Below are 20,698 nucleotides of genomic sequence, written 5' to 3' on the forward strand. Positions count from 1 at the left end.
TGTAAGTCAGTAGCTTAGTTAGAGAGCACCTGACCATGTGAACAAGCCGTCAGGCTCCAGAGGGGCGAGCGGAGAGTGTCTTGAGGAGGGAGGGCTGACTGTTGGCAGAAGCGCCTGTCCCGGCTTGAACGGAGCACTTTCTACAGTAATGCCATAGTATGTAGTAATAGTGTAGTAATAGCATATAGTAATGCTGCCACTGTAGGCTCTCCCTATTTAAGTCATATAAGATTTTTTTAAGCCGAGGAAGTAGTAGTCATTTAAAAATAAAACACATTTTCGGTGGTCCAGTGGTTGAGCCTCCGCACTTCCAACACAGGGGGCGTGAGTTCGATCCCTGATCAGGGAGCCCTGCATGTCATGCAGTGTGGCAAAAAAAAAAAATTTTTTTAAAAAAAACACCTTTTTTGTTTTGATGCCTAGAACAGTCGTTTGTGAAAAGAAAAATTTTTCAGAAAGTGAGTAGGTCGGCTTTTCATATTTGATCCAAAGTTTGTTTAAAGGCAGTCTTTCACTCTTGGTGGGCTTCCTGCAGATACCAAAATGTGCAGCTAGAACCACCCCTGAATAGAAGTGTTTATTAGGTAAAATTTAAGTTTTAATATGATTAGTTATTTTCTGACCATGTATTTGAGTGTCTCTGACATATTTGCTTTTGTTCTTGTTTTATATATTGTATTTTAATTGAAATATATTTGACACTGTGTAAGTTTATGGCGTCCCAGGTGGCGCTAGTGGTAAAGAATGCGCCTGCCAGTGTGGGAGACGTGAAAGAGGCGGGCTCGATCCCTGGGTCGGGAAGATCCCCAGGAGGAGGGCGTGGCAGCCCGCTCCAGTATTCTTGCCTGGAGAATCCTATGGACAGAGGAGCCTTTCAGGGTCCACGGGGTCACAAAGAGTCAGACATGACTGCGTGACTCACACACACATTTAAGGTGTACAGCATGTTGGCTTGATGCCTTTACGTGTTGCAATATGATTGCCTTTGTACGATCAGCTAACACCCTCTGTAAGGCCACATGATTAGCTTCTTTTTTAGGGTGGGAAAAATTAAGATCTAGTCTCTTACCAAGTTTGATGTTTATAGTACATTTTTGTCGTCTCTAATTACTAAAAGTGCATGAGCGCTCCAGGACTTATTTATCAACTAGTTGCAAATATACTTCCTAATTACTAGTTCACTGTATAACTTTATTAGATCGATGTCCAGTAATCTTTAAATTTTTCATTTATTGTCTGTTTTCTATACTGAAATGCATCGTGCTTGAAGCAGTGCATCTCTCTTCGAGACTGCTTCAGAGGCAGATAAGTCCTAGAGGGAAGAACTGGGCTTGGTTTTAACATGCTTTGATTAGCACCTAGGAGAGCTCCACATACCATCAGGTCTAACAGGAAGGCCACCTCAAGCCTCATCATTCTGTACATTTAAGAGACTTTTACATGCACTAATCCTGTTTGATATGCAAGGTACAAGTCCGTGTGCAACATTTCTGTGAATTTCAGTAATCTTTCATGCCCAGGGAGGCCACAAAGAAGAAACCAAAGGAGATGTAACAAAATCTATACGCTAGAATCCTAGAAGCTTTGAGGATTTCATTCAGAGATTATCATTTTTTCATTCTGTAATATAAATTTTTTTTTTGTTTCCCCAACCTGCCACAGAATTTGAAACAGAAAGCTGAAAGAGGCAAAGGGTACTGTTGAGGGCAAGCCCTATGGCAGCCCAAGAAGTGAAGGCTGGCTCAACAGCCAGAACTGGAGAGAGAAACAGACAGACCAACCAAACATCCCCCTGTAAAATCGCGGTGATCTGAAACCACCTCACGCAGGATGCCCACAGGCCTACACACCCCAGCTAACACTCGTGATAACCCCACGCCACAGCCCAGCACACAACTAGAGAAATGGGGACCAGCATCTCCAGAAAAGGGCAGCAAAAGAGGCATCTTTTATTTCACAGAGCAGGGTCATAAATAAGCATTCTGCGTAAATGAGGGACATCAGACAAAGGTTAAAGAGTGTCTTGTTAGTATAACAACAGTGGGGGTGGTTTGATGTCCTGTCTGGTGGGGGTTTTGGGGGGAGAGGTGCTCTTGCTTTACAATGTGGTGTTGGCTTCTGCTGGTCAGCAGCGTGACTCAGCTGTAAGTATGCACACGGCCCCTCCCCCTGGAGCCTCCCTCCCACCTCCCCCAGCCCACCCCTCTCTATCCGCAGAGAGATGGCCTCCCCAAGCCAAGCTCCTTGCTCAACACGCAGCTTCCCACTCGCTGTCTAGCAGTGTACCTGTCAGTCCCAGCCTCCCGGTCATCCCATCTCCTGCCCCCGACACTTCCACCCATTCTATTCCCTGCGTTTGCGTCCCTGATCCTGCCCAGCTTTAATCTGCTCAGACTCGCAGATCAGAAGGTGGACAGCCTATTGTCTTGTCAACGTAGATGAATGAATTTTTGTGCACATAATGAGAGAACCTTTCTGAGGCAGACCTAAATCCCCAGAAGCTTCAGCCTTAGGAGTAGGATAAAAGCTGCCAGGTTCCTAAAGTCTCCCCGCTGGTGTCATTACCTGAATACCTCCTCTTGGGATGGAAGTTCAAGTCTTATCCTGGGTGCTTAACTCCCAAGCCTGCTGATCCAGGGGAGGCGGGGAGGTCCGAATCTGGTAGTTTGCACACAGAATGTGGGGTGTGTCCTTATCTGGAGGACTACTCCCCAGCCTGAAGGCAGCCAGGAACGAGTGAGGCATATGGGGATAAATACCTAAGGAAGGCGCTACTTGGTTTTGGATTTCAGGCGCCCAGTGTGTGGTTTGCTGTTGCCATTATGAATGCTTCATGAATGACTGGTTACATAATACAGTTGTGATCCCTTCTCTCTTTTTTAAACTATTTCCACCTTATTGCTCATCAGTCAGTTTTTCAACAGTCATTCACCTTCATATCTAAGAAATACGGTTGTTTAGGTATTACAGGTGGAGAGGGCATAGCGATGCCGTTTTACCGTACTGTGATTCCCCTTACCATAGCTTTTGATAGCTTTGTTGTGATTGTTCAGTCCCTCAGACACGTCCGACTCTTTTATGACCCGGTGGACTGTAGCCCGCCCACCAGGCTTCTCTGTCCATGGGATTTCGCAGGCAAGAACACCGGAGTGGGTTGCCATTTCCTTCTCCTGGGGATCAAACTGTCATCTCCCGCATTGTCAGGCGGATTTTTTTTTTTTACTACTGAGCCACCTGGTAGCTAAGCTCTTGATAAAAGCAAAAAGCATGCCTGGCTTTTGTTCAGCACTAGGTATAGAAATTATGTTTAACCCTGTCTACCATTTCTGGGTGGCAATCAGAATGTTTTATGGTCCTCTCTTTTTTAACCAAGGAATAAAATTTTTTGTCTCTGCGCCTTGCTCTTTTCTAGCGGAAGATAACAGTCTGTCTCAAAAGAAGAAGGTGACTGTGGAAGATCTCTTCAGTGAAGATTTCAAAATCCACGACCCCGAGGCTAAGTGGATAAGTGGTGAGTCCTGAGTGCATTTGGGTAATCTCTCCTGCTCTCTGCCACTCTGAGAGCTTGGGTTTTGCCATTTGCCTTTCACCTTCTCTCTCTGGCTGTAGAAGTGGACCCACAGAGCTCTTGCTGTGGTCGTCTCATTCTACGGAAATGTGTGTCTGGTCAGATCAGGCTGTTCCTTCGTGAGAAATTGGTCTTCAGGGTCGCCTCCCTGAGTCACTGCTTCTCAGACCCAGACGTGAGATGTTGCTAAGCAACAGGGCAGGGTGAGACACAGCTGAGCCTCCCTCCCTTCTCCGCATTTCTTCATACCCTTTTGCACTCCTCTCGCTTTCACTCCCAACTAGGTCCAGGCTCCAGAAGGAACTGAAGGCATTCTTCTAGAACGCTGCCTAGTGAAGGGAACAGTGGAGTCCAGTGCCCACATGCGGATAACTTAATCTTCCTCTTGAATTTCAGTCTAGATGAAATCTTGTTTTCTTGTTTGGGGGATTTTTTTTTTTTTAACCACAAAGCAACATAGAACTGGAGGTGAAAGGCAGTTTGTTTATAATACATTTGGTGGTTCAAAATAGTCTATTTCCTTTAGTTGGGTCTGAAATAATTCTAGACTGCAGTCCTGGGGAAAAAGGATGTAAGTGACTGCTCGCCCATCCTCTGCAGGCTTCTCTGCATCCCTCTTGCACAGTCTGGTCATAGGACCTCTCCAGTTATCTCCACAGATACTGCTTTCATTTCGTCTTAGCCTCCATGGGATGCACTTGAAAACTGATCCTCGGGGCAGAGAACCTGTGTAGTGGAATACTAGAGGTCAGTTCACAGCCTGGCTTTTATAGTAAATGAGGCCGAGAGAGGTTAAGTGCCTTCTCTGAGGTCACGGAGCTAGTTCGTGACACAGCTGAAGCTGGAAGCCTGTCTCCTACCTTCCTCCCCATTTTGTGCGCTTTCCGCTGATACTTTGTTGAATGACACTGTGGCATGTTTTCTCGCTGTCAAGCTCCTCTGAAATGCCATTTATGCTTCGCAAACTGTCGAAAAGCAACCAGCAGTGACTCTTTGCTTTCCATCTCCCACTGGGCAATAGCTTCTCCTTTGTCCTTCACTGTGGCTTCTGTATTAATTCCTGGTTCTTAGATTTGCTTATTTAAAAATGAAAGGAGTAGCTGAATCTCAGAGGGAATGCATTTTATAAGAGGGGACTGGGAAGAAATGAGAGCAGCGTACTGTGAATACCAGTAGGAGGCACACACAGAAATCCAAATCACTGATAGAGCCAAGCTCTTTGTTGTTTGAGGAAATACTTTTACCTTTGGTCCTGAGGGGACTTGGCATCTGCTTCCTGTTTGTGGGTACCCATCGCAGAGAGAGGGTTGAGCACGGATCGCATGCTCTGGGCCAGATCTTGGGAATAAAAGGTGATGGCTCTCTTCTTAAGGAGCACAGCAGCATCCAGGAGACAAACAGAGCCACCAGTGGTGGTCGTGACACAGAGTGCAGGAAGGCTGTGATTTCCTCGTTCTTCCCGAGAAGGAGTTTCAAAGATGGTGCGTACCCTCGGTCTCAAAGGCACAGGGTTCAGAGGCAGTCGGAGGGGAGCCCTGCAAAGGCCCCGTGAGTGCTCAAATAATACAGGCAAGCCTTTAGAATAGAGTTTCCATGGCCTCCAGCTTGGCCCGCCTCAGCATTCCCTATGCAGACAATGTAAAAAGTGTAGGCAGAGATCTAGAGGCTCAAGGGCACCCAAGTTTCTACAGGAACCCTTGTTGGTTGCTGTTATAAGGCACTGGTCTTTCATGAACTAATTTATGCTGCAGAGGCACGGAGCTGGTCCTGAGATGTGCTGGCTTTCTGGCCAGAATTTCATTCTATCCGCAAAGTTGGGAGTTAATACAAGCAGTCAGGAAGTGGCCTTGTGCCCAGCAGAAAATGCCCAGCGGGTTAAATCTACTCATAAGATGACCTGTGGTTCAAAGAAACATGCCTTTTATGTCCAGGAGCTTTTGTAAGAGGAGTCTTTCTTTGTAATTGTAGGCACAGTGTGAAGTTTTGTTGTGGGGTAACCAAGTGGTCTGGTCTCCCCAGAGACCAGGCACCATCAGAAATCCAAGGGAACATAACTGATTCCTCCCCCCTCTACTTTCTAGCTGCCCCCTCCTCCTTTCACTGCTCCCTCTTCCTGATCAGTCTCTTTCTTCCTGCTCCTTGAAGATGCGGTAGCTTAAAGGGAATGAAGTGACTTTGTGGTGACTAACTGTGCCTTACAATGTGAGTCTCACAGACGCCATAAGGAATTCATTCATTTTCTAACCTTACAAGTCTGAATGTGAAAACCCAGAGAAAGAATCCTACATTTCATAGGATTGTTGATTGTCGTGAAGCTGAGATGAGCTTTAGAAATGGTCAGAACACTAATTCATTTAATTAGTGTTTGTTGAGTGTCTACACGGAGAAGGCAATGGCACCCCACTCCAGTGCTCTCGCCTGGAAAATCCCATGGACGGAGGAACCTGGTGGGCTGCAGTCTATCGGATCGCGAAGAGTCGGACACGGTTGAGCGACTTCACTTTCACTTTTCACTTCCATGCATTGGAGAAGGAAATGGCAACCCACTCCAGTGTTCTTGCCTAGAGAATCCCAGGGACGGGGAAGCCTGGCGGGTTGCCATCTATGGGGTCGCACAGAGTCAGACACAACTGAAGCAACTTCGCAGCATCAGCAGCAGCAGCAGAGTGTCTACAATGTAGCAGGCAAGTTGCTGGACCCCAAAAAAGACATGGTTTTGGCCATGGAACAGTTTCCCTTTGGGTGACTTGGAATCACCCCTACCACCACCACCGCCACAACCATCTACCACCATCATCACTACAACAGCCTCATTCGTCTCCTCTTCTTCCTTTCTCCTCTGTCTGCATTTTCTCTCCTTCATCTTCCTTGCTGTCATCACCACCACCAACACATCACCACATCATCGTATCACCACCACCATCACCACCATCATCACCACATCACCGTCACCACATCACCACCACCATCATCACCACCACCAACACATCACCATCATCACCACCATCATCATATCACCACCATCGTCATCACATCATCTACTGTGGGCTTCCCATATTCTAAGTTCTGGGCTAAGTGCTTTGCACACTTTCAGTCAATTAATTCTCACAATTACCATTATTCACTTGGCCTTCCCGGGTGGCGCTAGTGGTAAGGAACCCACATGCCAATCCAGGAGACATAAGAGACGTGGGTTTGATCCCTGGGTCAGGAAGGTTCCTTGGAGGAGGGCACGGCAATCCACTCCAGTATTCTTGCCTGGAGAATCCCATGGACAGAGGAGCCTGGCAGGCTATAGTCCATGGGGTTGCAAAGAGTTGGACACAACTGAAGTGACTTGGCACACACACACACCATTATTCGCATTTTACAGATGAGGAAGCTGAGCCAAGGGTGTTTAAATGACTTGAACATACAGCTAATAAGTAGCAAAATTCAGATTCAAACCTATAAACAGCTGCACTGGTGTCTATAAATAGCTACATTGTATTTAACCAAAGTCTGCAGCCAGTTTCTTTAACCTCGCTGGCTACATTGTGTTTAATCAAGACTGTAGGTTATGAGTATTTCAGGATTATTGCAGTTCCTTAACTCTCTGTTTTAGGACTCCTTATTCCCATGGTGCCTATGTTGAACTAACAGAACACAAGTGATCAAGAAAAATGGTGCAATTCCCCAAGAAAGAGACTTTGACTTTTTTAGTGAACATTAACCATTAAAGTTAACAAATGTATTATCTTCAGTTTAATATTGGAGTTAATCGTGTAGAACTAATACCTTTTATTTATCAGGAAAAAAATGAATTGGAGTTACATTTCTCCTCCCACGTTCATCCTGGAGACACTTTTTTGATCTACCTTTTCTGAAAATGATTGGTGTAACAGCCTTCTAATTCTCTCATGTCCTAAAGCCCCTGTAGACTTCCCTCAGGTATTTGTTGCAGCTAGCTTATTGAGATGCATAGAACAGTATAACTGGTGACATCTGAGTTCACTCAACCTCCCACCTGCAAAGGAAGAGGCCTATGCTTCTTGAAATTACCCAGCGTGTGGTCTCACCCCATGTTTGCTTAGTTGAATAAACTCTTCTGTCTTTTGTAAGTGACCACACTGGACTTCTCAACCTTTGGCATCTCTTAGTGTGCTGCGCTGGGATGCTGTGATCGGAGGTGGCCTCTGTGATACGGTCTGAGGTCACTTCAGACGTTTAGGTCTGTTCACTTTTTCATTGGTCCATCTTCCTGGACTCTGCTTGTCTGCTCATTTTTTCCAGCCCCTAGATGATTAATTGTTTCAGACCTTCTCCTCTTTCCTTAACCCTCAAAACTTTCTTCCCATTCTACTTCCCATCCAAACCTTCCAGGAGAAAGGAAAAGAATACTCCCACCATCTCGTCTCCTTACCCGCCAGCGTCTGCACCTGCCGCTCGCTCTGCGCCTCCCCTGGCCTAGAAGCTCAGCGTGACCTGTCTGTGCTCAGCCTCCAGGCGTTAGGGGTGAATGTGCCTCACTTACTTGAGGAATAATGGCAGCACATGTCTCCTTTCTTCTCCAGTGTCAATGTTTCATCTCTGTGTTAGATTATTCCCGTCATCAAGCAGATATGCTGCTGCTTGGGTCTCCAAAAACACGCGGGAGGCTCAGCTGGGCTCCACCTTCCCCACCTGGCCTCCACCTTCCCCACCTGGCCGTGCCCGATTTCTTGCTCCTCTTTGCAGCTTGAAACGGGCGCTGCGTACCATCTCCAGGTGCTTCTCCAGCTCTTGCTAAGCCCACCCTGGTTAGGCTTTCAGCCGTAGGACTCCCTGACTCTTCTCTTGTCGAGGTCGCCAGGAACCTCCAGGTGGCTAACTTCCACCTTCGCATCCCAGACCTCTGCTCAGTCTGCCGTCAGCAGCATTTGACACCGTCCCCCCCGCCCTCCGCCTGCGCCAGCTTCCTCACTTGACCGCCGTGTCGTCACGTTCTCTTGGTTTTGTCTCTTATCTCCTCAGGTGCTGTCTCTGACTTCTGATGCTGGTGGGCCTGGCTCTCAGGCTTCCCCTTCGCTTTCAGTGTCTACACTCACTCCCCCCGAGTTTTCATCTAGTCTCATGACTTTAAATATTCTCCGCCTACTGATGACCCCTAACTTATTCTCCAGACCAGACCTCTCCCCTGAAGTTCTCAGATGTCTCACAGACATACAACCCTAGCTTTAATATCACCAAATATGAGTTCACCCCCTCCTCGCCAAAAAAAAAAAAGCACCCACACCATCCACATGCTGAGTTGCTTCGTTCTTGTCCAACTCTGTGCAGCCCCATGGATAGCCCACCAGGCTCCTCTATGTCTCCAGGCAAGAATGCTGGAGCGGGTAGCCTTTCCCTTCTCCAGGGGATCTTCCCGACCCCAGGATGGAGCCCACGGCCCGTATGTCTCCTGCACTGGCAGCCAGCTTGTTTACACCTGGCACCACCTGGGAAGTCCCATCCACAGCCACTCCCAAATCAGCTGATGAGAACTTTGTTCTTCTGGCAGAACCGGCTGAAAGACTTGGGGTCATCGTCGTCCCCACTCTTTTTCTTGTGCTTCATATCTAACCCACCAAGAACCGCCAGCTCTGCCTTCAGAATACGCTGCTGCTGCTGCTAAGTGGCTTCAGTCGTGTCCGACTCTGCGACCCCGTCTAATCCTCAATCAGACACTCCTGGCTGACGTCGGCCTTTATGTCTCAGTCCACGTAAGGGATGCAGGACTGGGGGCAGGCGTGGCAGCAGGCGGGACCGGGCGCCATGCTCCTCAGTGGCCCCCGGGCCTTGGCTCTGGTTCAAGGCGGGAATCATTACACGGCTGGGTGGAGTGCTTTCGTTTCTACCTTTTGGTGTCTGGAATCTTTAGCAAAGTACCCAGTCTGTGGCCATCTGCTGGCCCTTCTGGAACATTCTCCCGTTTGCAACTTAAACAACTGACTTTTAAAGATAAGGAAACTTATGGATCCGCTACTTTGTGTGGAATGGTTGGAAGTTATTTCTGATGAAGCTGGTTTAAGCAGACATCTGACTGTGAGAACCCTTCAAGTAAGCTCTCTGCGGGAGAGGGTCCCACATGTCCCCTGTGGGACAGCAGCCACAGGGGCCCCAGGCAGAGCCCCACCTGGGACGCCCGTCCACAGTGTGCAGCCCAGGGGGAAGGCCCATCCAGGAGCCCAGAGGGGGACAACGTCGGACCAGGTGACTCAGGCTCTTGGGAGAGGATGGTGGCCAGTGAGAAAGGGTTCCATTCAGAGAAACAGAGGGGTCGAGTGTGATCTGTTGGAACTGAAGGGTAGAGAGTAGTGAAATGGCACCGTGAGAGGTTAGGTGTGTGTGTTGTATCGAATTTTTTATTAGACCTGAATTACATACTTATTGTACTAAAGTAGAAAACAGAGAATGCTATTTTAAAGGATAAAAATAAATCCCCTGTAATAAAACTACATTTTCATATTTATCCTCTTAGATATAATTGGTGGGACAATGCTGACCATGTTTATTACATGGGGGAAAGTTTATAACACATTATCATAAACATATTTCAATGAAAATAAATGTCTATTTCCATGATCATGTTAATGTCTCAGTAGGCTCTCAGTACATCAGTTCAGTTCAGTCGCTCAGTTGTGTCTGACTCTGTGACCCCATGGACTGCAGCACGCCAGGCCTCCTTGTCCATCACCAGCTCCCAGAGCTTGCTCAAACTCATGTCCATCGAGTTGGTGATACCATCCAACCATCTCATCCTCTGTCTACCCCTTCTCCTCCCACCTTCAATCTTTCCCGGCATCAAGGTCTTTTCCAATGAGTCAGCTCTTAGAATTAGGTGGCCAAAATACTGGAGTTTCAGCTTCAGCATCAGTCCTTCCAGTGAATATAAGGTGACTTAATTCGGTCAGTCTTCAGGGAGTGGAAGTTTCAGCTATGAGTGGAGACGGAGTGACAGATGTCAGAAGGCATGGTGAGCCGTGCATGAATAAGATGTTCTGGTGCGCAGACGTGGGGGTGGGAAGATATGCACGGAATGCCTCAAGGTGGCGCCTTGGTTAGCGAGCGCAGTCTCTGCCTACTTGGAGTCAGCTCTTGTGGTTAGATGAGGAGGGCAGAGCAGAAGCTAACGAGCGAGAACTCTGTGGGATGTGCTTTAAGTGCTGAGAACAGGGCATGAAGCTCCATGAGGAGTGGGAGCCACTTGGAAACGTGGGAAGTACGCATCTCATGGGAGCTGCTCACGCTCTCCCAGGCAGGAGGGGCCCGAGGAGGCAGCATCAGAGAAGACCTGGGAGAAGAGGGTGCCGGAGAGCTGGTGCTCGGCCGACTTTGCGATGGCAGGTGGAGGGCACAGCAGTGAGAAGCGGCCTCTTGGCAGCTGCACACCCACTCGCCCCAGGAACGCATTTCCTGCAAGTCTCTCATACAGTGGGTTGGGTGTTGTTGCCCTTCATCAGACTGCTTTGTGTGGCAAATCAGTTCAGTTCAGTTCAGTCACTCAGTCGTGTCCGACTCTTTGTGACCCCATGGACTGCAGCACACCAGGCCTCCCTGTCCATCCCCAGCTCTTGGAGCTTGCTCAAACTGATGTCCATCGAGTCGGTGATGCCATCCAACCATCTCATCCTCTGTCGTCTCCTTCTCCTCCCGCCTTCAGTCTTTCCCAGCAACAGGGTCTTTTCCAATGAGTCAGTTCTTCACATCAGGTAGCCAAAGTATTGGAGTTTCAGCTTCAGCAACAGTCCTTCCAATGAATATTCAGGACTGATTTCCTTTAGGATAGACTAGTTGGATCTCCTTGCAATCCAAGGGACTCTCAAGAGTCTTCTCCAATACCACAGTTCAAAAGCATCAATTCTTCAGCGCTCAGCTTTCTTTATAGTCCAACTCTCACATCCATACATGACTACTGGAAAAACCATAGCTTTGACTAGACAGACCTTTGTTGGTAAAGTAATGTCTCTGCTTTTTAATATGCCTAGGTTTGTCATAGCTTTCTTCCAAGGAGCAAGGGTCTTTTAATTTCATGGCTGCAGTCACCACCTGCAGTGATTTTGGAGCCCCCCCGCAACCCCAAAAAATAAAGTCTCTCACTGTTTCCGTTGTTTCTCCATCTGTTTGCCATGAAGTGATGGGACTGGATGCCACGATCTTGTTTTCTGAATGTTGAGTTTTAAGCCAATGTTTTCACTCTCTTTCACTTTCATCAAGAGGCTCTTTAGTTCTTCTCTGCTTTCTGCCATAGGGTCGCGTCATCTGCATGTCTGAGATTACTAACCCTGTTTCAGACTGATGGGGGGAAGGCTAATTCCCCAAACGGGGTGACATTTGTATTTGCTGCTGCTATCCAGTCATTGAGTCATGTCCGACCCTTTGCGACCCTGTGGACTGTAGCACACCAGGCTCCTCTGTCCCCACTGTTTCCCAGAGCTTGCTCAAATTCATGTCCATCGAGTCGGTGATGCAGACGGCTCTTCTGTTCATGACACTTGCCAGCAACAGGGAAAGAGTGTCCCTCTGTATTTGTGGGGTCAGCCGCTCTGCGCAGGTAGCCTGAAGCCACAGCACCCCAGAGACTCCTGGATGACACACCTTCTCAGGAAGCTTATTTGCTGTTGCAGATTCCCTCTTAGGAAGGCGGCCTGGGCTGAACCTTGGCAACGGGCTGGCAAGCCTGCAGCCTGTGGCCTGAGCTAGCCGAGGCACCCGCACCCGTCGGGGGACCCGCTCTCCCTGCCCAGCGTCTTCAGGACGCAGCCGGGCCTGGCGTGGTTGGCAGCAGCTGCTGCCGGGGCCGGATCGGCTTGTCTGCGAGCTCCAGGCAAGGCCTGGCCTCCCAGTCCACTCTCTCTCTGGACTTCAGTGGAGCGTGGTGAGAGCCCGTGGTGGCTGCTGGCTCCAGAGCCTCGCCACTGTTTGTTGCTTCTCATTTCCATTCATCCAGGCGCCGTGAGGGCGGATATGAGAGAGGCTGTAAAATTGGAGAAAATCACTTCCTTTGAATGTCGGGAAATATCAGCTGGCTGGTTGATCCTGGAAAAGTATATGTTTTAGAAGATAAAATTGAGATAGTTCACAAAGCTCAAAGCAGCCTGATTTCCATATTTACTTTCTCCTCTTCTCTATTGTTATTCTGAAAGACCAGAGGGATTTCTTTTTCTAAAGCTCAGGGGATGGGGGGGATGAAGGAGGGATTCCAGTTTACAAAGGTTTGGGTATTTCCGCTGCTTTTTGAAAGCTACATTTTTCAATTGAAACTATTAAGTCTTTAGAATTGCAGAGTCAAAAAGTTCCCCTAAGGGTTGTTTGGCGCCACCTGTACCCGTCAGCCAGCAGTCACTGCAGAGGAATGCCCAGAGAGGTCAGGTCTCAGAGAAAACGTTCTTTCATGGCTCGGTACTGGTGGAGGTAAGTATTTAGTTACCATTTGAAGTCATTGCATAGAACGCACGTCGAAGAGCGTCACTGTGCCTGATTAAAGCCCTTGAGAAACGGGTGAAATACAATTAGAGTACACGTTTGGGTAAAGCCCCAGTTTACTGAACAGTTTTCGAGATTTCCCCTTGCTCAGGGGAAGAGAAAGCCACTTGTCTGGTGTGAGGCCAGCTATGCCTGCCGCAGACTGCCTCAGTGCAGTGAAGCTTGTTCCCACCAGTGCTCCTGGATGTATCCTCAGACCGAGGTGCTTTCAGCAGCCCCTGTCTGCATCGTCCTGCCTTCTTCTTAATGCAATGCCCACACTTCCAGTGTGAGAGCGAAAATGATTATCTGCTAACCGTCCTCTGGAGTTATGAATACCTGCAGGAAGCATTCCAAAGGCTGTAGCAGTGAGTGCCCAGGGCAGTAGAAGCAATAATAGCAATAAATGAGAACAATAGCTACATTCAGTAACTTAGTTTTCTTCTCTGGCTCTGTGTATATGAAAGTGCTTTTATTCAGTACTTCTGTGCTTCAGAAATCCTCATTCACTCTTTATGGCTTGATCCAAAATAAATTCTCTCTGGCTGTTTTCCCAAGGAGAAGCAATTGCTCTTTGCTGAACTCACAGTTCCATCCGAGCATCTCCTGGATTATCGTCTTAGGGTCCCCAGTCTTGGGGTCCCCACTCTGCAGGGCTGGACCTGCTTCACTAGCAGCTAAAGGAGTGATTGGGGCAGAGACGGGAACAAGCCTGGTTCCTCCCTTTGGAGGCCCCGAATGCTCTGTGGACATCACGCTCCTTGCTTTTGGTCTTCTGTCTGAGGGGGCCCTTCTGCTGGTAGTAGTTCCTTTGAGGAGTTGCATCTCTTCAGGCTTAGGTGGGCCAACACGCTCCCAGAAGAGAGAGGTGCCTTCTGAATCTTTTCCTCACTTTTCAGTTGGCAAGTGCCTCTTCCCTTCGAAATTTAGATACAGCCTCTGTTTCGTTGAACTGAATGAAGACCCTTGGCAGAAGCAAAGAGTAAAATCCTATTTCAACTTTGTTTCTTTGCATTACAGAGAGACAGGCTTTATTTGCATATATGAAAACACACACACGCATGCGCGCACACACACACACACACACAGGCGTGCACATTTTCATTTTGAGAAAAGAGATCTCAAGTGAGAGTTACATGTTATGTTGCATCCTCAGTGAGGTGGAAAGACAGTTTTTAGAATGTTCTGTGGCTGTTCCAGGGTTCCAGGCCTGACTAGGGGGCTTCTCCTGAACATCCCCTGCCCACCCCCCGGCCCCCTCCCCAGTCAATCACTCAGGGCATGCCCTAAGGTACCGCGTGTCACCGCTGAAGGCCCGCCTGTAAACCAGACCAGGGTGCAGGGCAGGTGGTCTGCCTGGTAGTGGGATGTCAAGGGTACTTTCAGCCCCACAGCTCACAAACCGGGACTAACCAGCCTCGTTTTATTTTACTTTCATGCAAATTAAGCGGCCTGTGAATTTCTGTAAACCCCACTATGCTGCAGCTGTTGAACCCAGGGGTGATATTCCTCTGAGTCTAGAATGGTCTTTTTAAAGCAAACCAGAAAGTCCTATTAATTAGAGATTTTACATCCTTGAAACGCAGTGACCCTCATTACCAGCACTGACGTTATCATTCATTGTCTCAATTAGATTATCCCAAGTCCTTACCCTCATCAGTCTACCAGAGGCTAGTTAATTATCACTGACATCTTTTCAAACATTGATCACCTTCTTAATTAATATAAAATGAATCAGTTGATCTCGTCCATGGTTGAGTGTAATCTCCAGTGGCCCTTCAACCCCAGGCCGACGGTGCATCTAATTTGCATTCAGCTGTTTGCTTCCATCTCTGCCTTACCCTGGGCTCGATTCCTGGGTCGGGAAGATTCCCTGGAGGAGGGCGTGGCAGCCCACTCCAGTATCCTTGTCTGGAGAGTCTCCAAGGACAGAAGAGCCTGGCGGGCCACAGTCCACGGGGTCGCAAGGAGTCGGACACGACTGAGCGACTCAGCACAAGCGCTGCCTCACCCTGGAAAGCAGCTTCTCGGGGCTGAGAGTGTGTTGCTGTCTTGTCCTGTTTCCCTCATGGAGCGGAGTGTCTGGCATGTGGCAGAGTCTCTGTGAACAGCACCTGACTGAAGGACAGCTCCAAGCACGCATGGCCCAGCGCTCTGCGTAAATGAACTTCTGGTTGATGGAATGATAACCAGGCTCTTTATCTGTGCTAACTCTTGCCATTGACAGAAATCACATGCATGCGTGTAATGACAGTGACAGGGGTGTTTCTCTCTTCCTGCTTTAATAGGGAGAATCCAATAGATGGTAAAGAAGCTCCTGATTCTAGATTTGTTCACCTCGCTTATGTTGCTGGGACAGATTGAGGGCAGGGGGAGGAGGGGGTGACAGAGGATGAGATGGTTGGATGGCATCACTGACTCAATAGACATGAGTCTGAGCAAATTCCAGGAGATGGTGAAGGGCAGGGCAGGGCGTGCTGCAGTCCACGGGGTTGCAAAGAGTCGGACTCGACTTAGCAACTGAACCACAGTGACGACATAATTTCTGTCCTTGTCATTTACTGATTACATGCAAAATGTGCTAAGTCCTTAGCATGCTCTGTTTCCAGAGTCACTCAAAGCCACCCCACGAGGGGCCCTGGGGTGTCACCGGCTCCACGGGAAGTCTTTCAGCTGTGGGGATCACCCGGAAGCCTGTACGTGGACTCGGGTCCTATGCGCAGTCTGGGAGCCTTTTCAGTGCTTGGTTTCTGGCTTCTCAGACTGACCCCCGTCGCTCCCGGTGGGGCCGTCTCTTGGGTCACAGGCTTCTCTTCCGTGTTCAGACCCTTTAGTTCTCTGCGCATCCTGGGCTCCTGCACAATCTCCTCGCCCAGAGGAAACAACAAACAACTCGTTTACTCTGGGTCCTTATGCAGAAGACTCCAGCTTGCTAGGCACCCCTTCTTTCCGAGGCCCCGCCTCGGGTGCCAGGCAGCCTTTCTCAACAACAGCTAGAAAGTCAAACTAAGAAGTTATTCCAAAGAAAAGACACATTTCTGGGACCCCTGCCCTTTGCAAACAAGGAACAGCCAAGCAACTTGGCTTTGTTAGTTTTTCCCAGATGAGATCCTTGGATGGGGCTTTCATCCACCCCAAATATACAAGGCAAGTAGAACAAACCTCAGAAATGACACAGCCGCAGAATGCTTCCTAGTAACACCAGGGTGGCAGGTAAAGCTTCCTGGGATCAGAGAGGTCCGGTCATTGGCCTGGGCCACACAGCGTACATGTGACAGAGCTGGCCTTTTTAAGGGTTCTGTCTGGCTTAACACTGAAAATGCCTTCTGAGAATGTGCCCCGAATTCAGTGGAAAGGTTGTTCATTAAATGCGAGGGCATTCATTGAATCACTGCGAGGCTGAATCCTTATGGACAGTGGGAGTCTGGACGTGTCTGTGAAGCCCCAGTGTGTTCCCCGAGCTCAAACACCCTCACCTCTCGCTGCTGGTCTCGTGTGAGCCTGAGGGTCACAGCAGAAGTGCCAGGTATCAGGTAAGGGGGGTGATCAGCAGTCCCACACGCCCCCACCCCAGGCTCCACGGGGCGGCCAGGCGGCCTGTGAGCTCTGCTTCTTCTATCAGGTGATTTGCTTCCTTTTGCCGCTGGACTTGTTTTCTCTGTGGCTTCTCAGCCTCAGCTCAAACACCTCTTGGCACCAGATACTTGCCTTAAGATAGCTGTGATCTGCACAGGCAAATGCCTACAAAACGACAGGTAAACCTCCCAAGAACAGTGTTGCCGGATGATCATTTTGGGGACAGAGTTTTGTTTTTAATCTGGCAGTTTACTGGTAAATGTGCAGTGACTCCAGGCTGTCTACTTGAGGGTTGATAAGTCCCACATCAGGAATTTTTAAAGGGCAAATAAATACAGACCCTGACAGTCACTGTCCCATTCTCCCCTGGGGTCACGTGGATTGTAGAGCAGTAGCCGGAGGTCAGAAGTGCATCTTAGAAGCCATGTTAGCCCTTTGGTACCTTGTTCAAATTGCCTCAGAAATGAGACCCAGGCAACCTTCCTGTGAGTAAATACAAGCTACATGCAGAGGAGATGCCGTGGCTAGCTCGTGAGAAGGCACCTTTTTCTTGAAATCTGGGGGATAAGTGTCAACATAATATAATATTAATACCAGCCTTTCCTGGGATGTTTTCTTTTCCAACTTTCTTATCCATGACTCCTCACAGGAAAATAGGTTTTTACTAAACACAAAATGCCTAGGTTGGTGTTCATCCTTAAACCAAATTATTGGGTTTTTAAAACTTAATTTGGTGTTAAGAGCCCCAAATAAGTCAGGTTAAACAAACAAATGGATTGCAAATTAGAGTCTGCTCATTTATCAGCTAATGGACATGAGATACAATGGCCACCTCAATGCCTGTCTGTAAGCTAATAAAAGCCTTTCTTCCTGATGCCCGAACCCCATGGACAGGGCTAGAGTAAGTCTTAAGTGCCTAAGAGGGGATGCAATGTATTAAAGGCTAAAAGGAACTTTCCCTTTCAGCTTGACTCTCAGGCCAGCCCACGGCCTCCTTTACTCTTCGCGTCATCTTCCTCGGCTGTTAGAGCTCCAGATTCATCCAGAATCTTTGACCCCTCCCTCCTTTGAGTCAGCGTCCGACAGAGTTTAGAGAAAGAACTTGGACTCCTCCGCTTTCCCCCTTCCCCTCCACCTGACTCGTCTACTTGATGAACAGGGAAAATGAATAGGATGGAGAAGGAAATGGCACCCCACTCCAGTGTCCTTGCCTGGAGAATTCCAGGGACAGGGGAGCCTGGTGGGCTGCCATCTGTGGGGTCACTAAGAGTCGAGCACGACTGAAGCGACTTAGCAGCAGCAGCAGCAGGGAGCAGGGTCATTCTCTAATTTTTATATGAGCACTTGAGTTTTACAGTAACACTGCTGACCGTTGGATATTTATACCAGGCACTGTGGACTGCCCCAGTCACAGGCAAGGGGGTTGCACCTGGGGCTCCCAAGCCCAATATGGCGAGCTTCCTTTCTCTGCTTGTTCATGGTCTTGGCAGGTCTTCTGCTGATCTGTCTCTTCATGGCTTTCCTTCTGGGTGCTAACTTAATCTCTGGAAGTGATTTATTTATTACCGACTGCACTAGCTCAAGGATTCTGTCTTGGCACCCAACAGAGACTAAGTCTCCAGGGGTCAAACTGCATAAAGCAATGTAAACCAGTACGGCAGCATCCTTGGCTGCCACTCAGCCCTACAATGGGAAGAAACTGCCATTTGCAGAGACGTGGATGGACCTAGAGACTGGCATATGTATGTGTCACAGACTGGCATACATATGTGTGTGCTAAGCTGCTTCAGTCCTGTCTATTTGCAACCCTAAGGACCGTAGCCCACCAGGCTTCTCTGTCCATGGGATTCTCCAAGCAAGAATACTGGAGTAGGTAGCCATGAAAAGCAAATATTTTATATTAATGCATATAGGAGAAATCTAGAAAAAACAATGGCTTAGATGAACTTATCTGCAAAGTAGAAATAGAGACCCAGACTTAGAGAACGAACGTATGGATACCACAGAGGTGTGGGATGGATTAGGGGATCGCGGTTGACATACACACACTATTGATAGTTTGTATAAAACAGGTGACTGAGGAGAGCCCGCTCTACAGCGCAGGGAGCTCTCTATTCAGTGCTATGTAGTGACCTAAATGGAAAAGAAATCCAGAAACGAGGAGATGCGTGGCTGATGTATGTATTGGTATAGCTGATTCACTTTTCTGTACAGCAGGAACTGACACGGTGTTGTAGAAACACTATACCCCATTTAAAAAAAAAGCAGCATGCTTAAAGCATCACCGTTCACTTTATCAATATTATGAAGTGTCTGCCCGATGCCTGGAGCTCTGGTTAGATGACTCAGGGTCATAAAGAGACAGCAGGTGTGGTTTGTCCCTTGTGTGCAGAACATAAGACGTGGTATAAACGTTAACTTATGAAGCATCGGTTGTTTTCATTTGCTTGATTATCAGGGCTGTATCTCCCCTGCACCTCGTGTGGTGCCCAGGAAGTGTTAGTTAATGCGTAGAGTGAAATGAATGAATTCATAGCGTTTTGTTCCAGAAAAGACTGGGAGGAGGTCAGTGCAAACCTCAGGTGGCAATGTAAGAGCCCAACGAGGACCACAGAGAGGAAAATAACGGGAAAGATGAGATGATTTTGTAGGAATCTCCGAGGAGTGGAAGTGCTCTGGGGAGCGAGGCATCCGGAGGGGCCTCCTCCTGGCCTCCCCTCTGCCCTCACCCCTGGGCTTGTCCTTCTCTTCCACCGGGTGCCAGTCTGGCAGACGCTGCCCCAGGTGCCACGTGTGCCTTAGCTCACGTGACATCCACAGCAATTCTTTGTGGCTGGTGGTGTCTCCATTTTACATATGAGAAAACTGGGCCTTCGAGAGGTTAATGAATCGTCTTTCAGTTCTACGGCCAGTTGTCACAGCAAAGGAAGTGACCATCTCTTCCCAAAGCCTTCGATGTGGACCCTACAGCTCGCCACAGGGAGCTGGTCCTCCAAGCAGGATGAGGATCTTGTTCTCATTGCCCCCCTTTCCTTCTGCATCGGAGGCTTTGTCAGAAGACCAGCTCTAAAACCCTCATAGGAGTGACACTCACTGCAGACTGTCCCGTGAGAAATGGCCTAGGGTCAGAAAATGGCCTTCCAGCAGCTGGTTAAGATCCACGCAGCTTCCTGTCTGTTTGATCACCAAGGCCCAGTAACCCCGATCTGTAGCTCGCCTGAGATTCTTCTAGAACAGAGTGTTTCTTTTCTGGCCAGGGTTCGTGGGAGCAATCACTGCAGTTTAATATGGGGTCCTACAGAGAAGCCGTCCCATCTGAGAACAGCAACCCCCAGGGCTGTTGTGCCCGGGGCCACATGTGAGGTAGCATGTAAGTGTGCGCTCAGTCACTCACCGGGTCCCACTCTGCGGCCCCACGGACTGTCGGCCACCAGGCTCCTCTGTCCATGGATACTCCAGGCAAGAATGCTGGAGTGGATTGCCATGCCCTTCCCCAGGGGATGTTCCCAACCTGGGGATCAAACCCGCGTCTCCTGCATCGGGGCAGGTGGATTCTTTACCTCAGAGCCAACATCTGAAGTAGAACCAGATGTTTTTGAGGCTCAGTTTCAGGAATTTCTCCAGCTTTCGTGGTGTCCTGGTACACGTGGGACTTTGTTGCTGTTAGTCACTCAGTCCTGTCCAGCTCTTCGCAACCCTGTGGACTGTAGCCCACCAGGCTCTTCTGTCCATGGGATTTCCCAGGCAAGAATACTGGAGTGGGTTGCCATGCCCTCCTCCACGGAGCATCTTCCCAACCCAGGGACCAAACTCAGGTCTCCTGGACTGTAGGCAGATTCTTTACCATCTGAGCCACCAGGGAAAGTGAGACTTAGAATGAATTGTAGTTCGGTGAGCATCATTTTGGGCCTCTCAGGTGGCGCTGGCTGTAAAGAACCACCTGTCAAGGCAGGAGACAAAGGAGACTCGGGTTCGATCCGAGTCAGGAAAATCCCCTGGAAGAGAGAATGGCCACCCACCCCAGGATTCTTGCCTGGAGAATCCCATGGACAGAGGAGCCTGGGGGGCTACAGTCCATGGGGTCTCAAAGAG

General features: G+C 48.8%; 1 protein-coding gene across 2 annotated transcripts in view; it reads left to right on the plus strand.

Annotated features, from left to right (window-relative positions):
• DPP6 (dipeptidyl peptidase like 6) overlaps positions 1–20,698 on the plus strand; it is an 814,558-nt gene that overhangs the window by 458,443 nt on the left and 335,417 nt on the right. For both annotated transcript variants that reach the window (XM_069587190.1, XM_069587191.1), the window contains exon 3: positions 3,413–3,511. In XM_069587190.1, coding sequence (XP_069443291.1) covers positions 3,413–3,511 — 99 coding nt within the window. The remainder of the gene's footprint in view (positions 1–3,412; positions 3,512–20,698) is intronic.

This window comes from Ovis canadensis, chromosome 4 (genome assembly GCF_042477335.2).
Source record: "Ovis canadensis isolate MfBH-ARS-UI-01 breed Bighorn chromosome 4, ARS-UI_OviCan_v2, whole genome shotgun sequence".
Classification (NCBI taxonomy): domain Eukaryota; kingdom Metazoa; phylum Chordata; class Mammalia; order Artiodactyla; family Bovidae; genus Ovis; species Ovis canadensis.